Below are 3,118 nucleotides of genomic sequence, written 5' to 3' on the forward strand. Positions count from 1 at the left end.
AGGTGCAGGCACCTCGGAACGATTGTGTTAAGCTAGCACTAAGTACATCCCCCGTCCACCTATACTCTTTTCTTTACAATAAGGCTTTCAAATAAGCCATGGTTGTACGGCCGTGAAGCATTGGTGTTGAACACTGATGTCATGCTGTCGACGATGATGATGATGATGTAGTGTATTATTTTTAACAGGAACACAGTAATGGACATCAGTGTTTCCGGAATCTCTGTGTCAGATCAAAATAGGAGTGAATAATGAAATAAACGGTGCTTACTAAATTAGAAAACGCGGGAGTACAGACATTTAGTTGTCAGTAGAACCCAAGTCATATCAAAGTGGAAACTCTGAGCTGGTCCAGAGGGCAGTTGGGGGAACGGATAGATTGACAGGTTGCATGACAAAGGTAGATCCTGCGAAATGCTTCTGACAGAATAGCGTGAGATTATACAATAGTATCTTTACCTCATATGCGTGTGCCCGTCTAGTATCTACCAACAGATTTTCTTTGAAATTTCGCCTAGGTGTCTGATCCATAAAACTGTAACACTGAAATGTGACGCTGGATTAAACCAAATGCTCTATTGATGTAGCCACATTATTCGTCATCGTTTTCCTTGAGGACACAAGGTTTCTTCGTAAAAGTCCCTATCCCTACCTTCCTTTCTACTGTTTAATATTGCTTTCTTCTCTCACGGATGTATGGCATGCAAACGCCACTGTTTACTACTGGTCTATTGTTATCACTAATGATGGTGATCTCATCTGATTCCTTTTAGAAAAAAGTTAGGCCCACGGGAGACGCCTGCTCAAAACTAATCGCACCCGACCAGTACCTATCGTTTACAGTATTTATACAGACCTTACTAGTCTGAACTGAGAGTGACACAACAGACTCATCATTTAGTAACTCTGGAAGTTGTGACCACTTTTTGTCGACTCTGACCGCCGAAAGAAAAATCACCCATATGTGACCCATATGCACCTATGTGATGCGCTAATTCAGGCAGGTCAGTGAGATGTACCTAGAACAAGGATCCTTGTTTAGAACATCTCTCGTTCCATCGGAGTGAGACTGGCAATACCCGGCAGGCTTGGTTCAGTTCCTGACAATGCACAATTCAGAATTCGCTTCAGAATTCACAGTCAGCTACTTGGAACGAACACACTTACTGATGAGCCGTTGTCAGCCACACCTACAGTGTCGGCCTAGTAATCGATGCTGAGTCTTTCTCAGTAACCTAGAACTCTGTATTGATTATTGTGTCCTATGTGATGACTGGTAGAAATTCGCCCTTTTAAACGATAGATGAACTTTATCAGATTAGGGAAGCACCATGACAAGTAATTACCATGCAATCCGTTTTGGTTTTGATGGTTGGCTATCCAAGACACTCAACCTACCAAAATCGTTATGAGGTTCTCTACAACAAATATGGTTAGCAAAAGCTAAATAAGTCACGGGACGTGACTAACTTCAAAAGATGGCTTACTATTCCTTTTTGTCAGTTCAGGAATGCTTCTATTATTGTCATGGCGAGAAAGTTACTTATTGTGTCATGGACCACCTGATAAAACCTGAAAACATAAATGCAAAGAGATTATGATGATACGCCAGTGGTACTTCGATATAGCTAGGTGGTAAAGGCGCCGATTTACCAACCAGAAGGTCCGTGGTTTGAATCTAGCCTCAGCATCTCAAGTGCTACAAATGAAGTCTTATCACAATGCGACAAGGTTCCTGGTCTTAATATCAAGTCTGGAGATGCAAAAACCTTAAAAAGCTCGCTGGTGGTTTTACCGTCTTCTTGGCTCATTAGACCGGCTTAAAAATCCTGAGATTTCAGGAAATAACCGAAGACATACATAGCTAGGTAATGTATACTACTCTAGAGATTGATCACTGCATCTAAAGTGTACGAAATGAAAAGCCTTGAAACTGGTTAAATTCACCTTTAAAGTATTCCCCCAAGCTATTTACCAACAGCTTTACTCTGGTCACTTATAACCATTTTCAACACGCAGTACAGAGGTACAAGACCATTTTGCTGGTCAAAAGTAGTCTGCTTTAGCCAATGATATCATTTTTGGAGTTAAATAGAATTTCCTTTACGTCACATTCTCCGGATGAACCGATTTATTTACTGATCAATAAAACGAACAACCTGATACCACTGATCGGAAATAGTCATTTTCTGATTGAAAACACTATAAAACATTACTCCCAGTCACCGTTTTCTTACGATAAGAAGGCAAAGTAAGTTGGAGGTACGTTGTCGCATATACATTTGTTTAACCGTTATTCTTACTGTCAACGGTTTGACCTGCTCAGCTAGCATGCATGGTGAAGAAAGTCACGTCGCAGTTGTTCGTTCGTTTTGAACTCTCCGAGCATACTCTGTGTTTGTGTGACGGCGTTTAATTTTTGCACCCCTCTCATAACCATACACATGTGTTTAGCTCTGACTAGCACAGCAACACCGGCTGGATCCACAACCTTCTGCACGGCTTCCGCAATTTCTCTTGTCAAGCGTTCTTGTATTTGAATTCGCCGGGAGAACAGCTCAACGATTCGGGCTAGTTTACTCAATCCAATGACCTTGCTTTTCGGTAGATAGCCAATTGTCACATGACCTGTGAAAGGGACGAGGTGGTGTTCGCACATTGAGAACATTTCAATATCCTTCACCACAATTAACTCGTTATGCCCTTCTTCAAAAATCGCATCGTTTAGAATATGGTCGATATTTTCTGTATATCCTTTGGTAAAGTATAGCATTGCCCTTGCTGCCCTTTCTGGTGTTCGTACCAATCCGTCTCTCTCCGGGTCTTCACCAAGCAAACGTAGGATTTCTTTGTAGAGTTTCGACAACGCCAAAAAAGTGTCATTGGACTTCAGATCCGATAGACTGCAGTCACTGCCAGAGGCATTGCTCTTGTGATCATGACTCCACATATCGTGTTGGACGTCGGTATGTGCTGGAAGTGTGTCTCTTTGCTGAACCGCAGCAGACTGATAAGCATCCGTGACTTGGGGACTTTCCAGTTTAACTGAAGAAGTTTTTGGCAATGAAAAACACGTACCCACTCGTTCGTCCCTTGTCGGTATGGAGCACCTTTCCAG

The 3,118-nt window shown here is 42.1% G+C and overlaps 1 protein-coding gene across 1 annotated transcript in view; it reads right to left on the reverse strand.

Annotated features, from left to right (window-relative positions):
- Positions 1-2,326: 2,326 nt before the first annotated feature.
- T265_02493 (hypothetical protein) overlaps positions 2,327-3,118 on the reverse strand; it is a gene marked incomplete at both ends in the record, with an annotated part of 1,203 nt that continues 411 nt past the window's right edge. The window contains one exon of the mRNA XM_009166756.1: positions 2,327-3,045. Coding sequence (XP_009165020.1) covers positions 2,327-3,045 — 719 coding nt within the window. The remainder of the gene's footprint in view (positions 3,046-3,118) is intronic.

The sequence above is a fragment of the Opisthorchis viverrini genome (genome assembly GCF_000715545.1).
Source record: "Opisthorchis viverrini unplaced genomic scaffold opera_v5_32, whole genome shotgun sequence".
NCBI classification, from domain to species: domain Eukaryota; kingdom Metazoa; phylum Platyhelminthes; class Trematoda; order Opisthorchiida; family Opisthorchiidae; genus Opisthorchis; species Opisthorchis viverrini.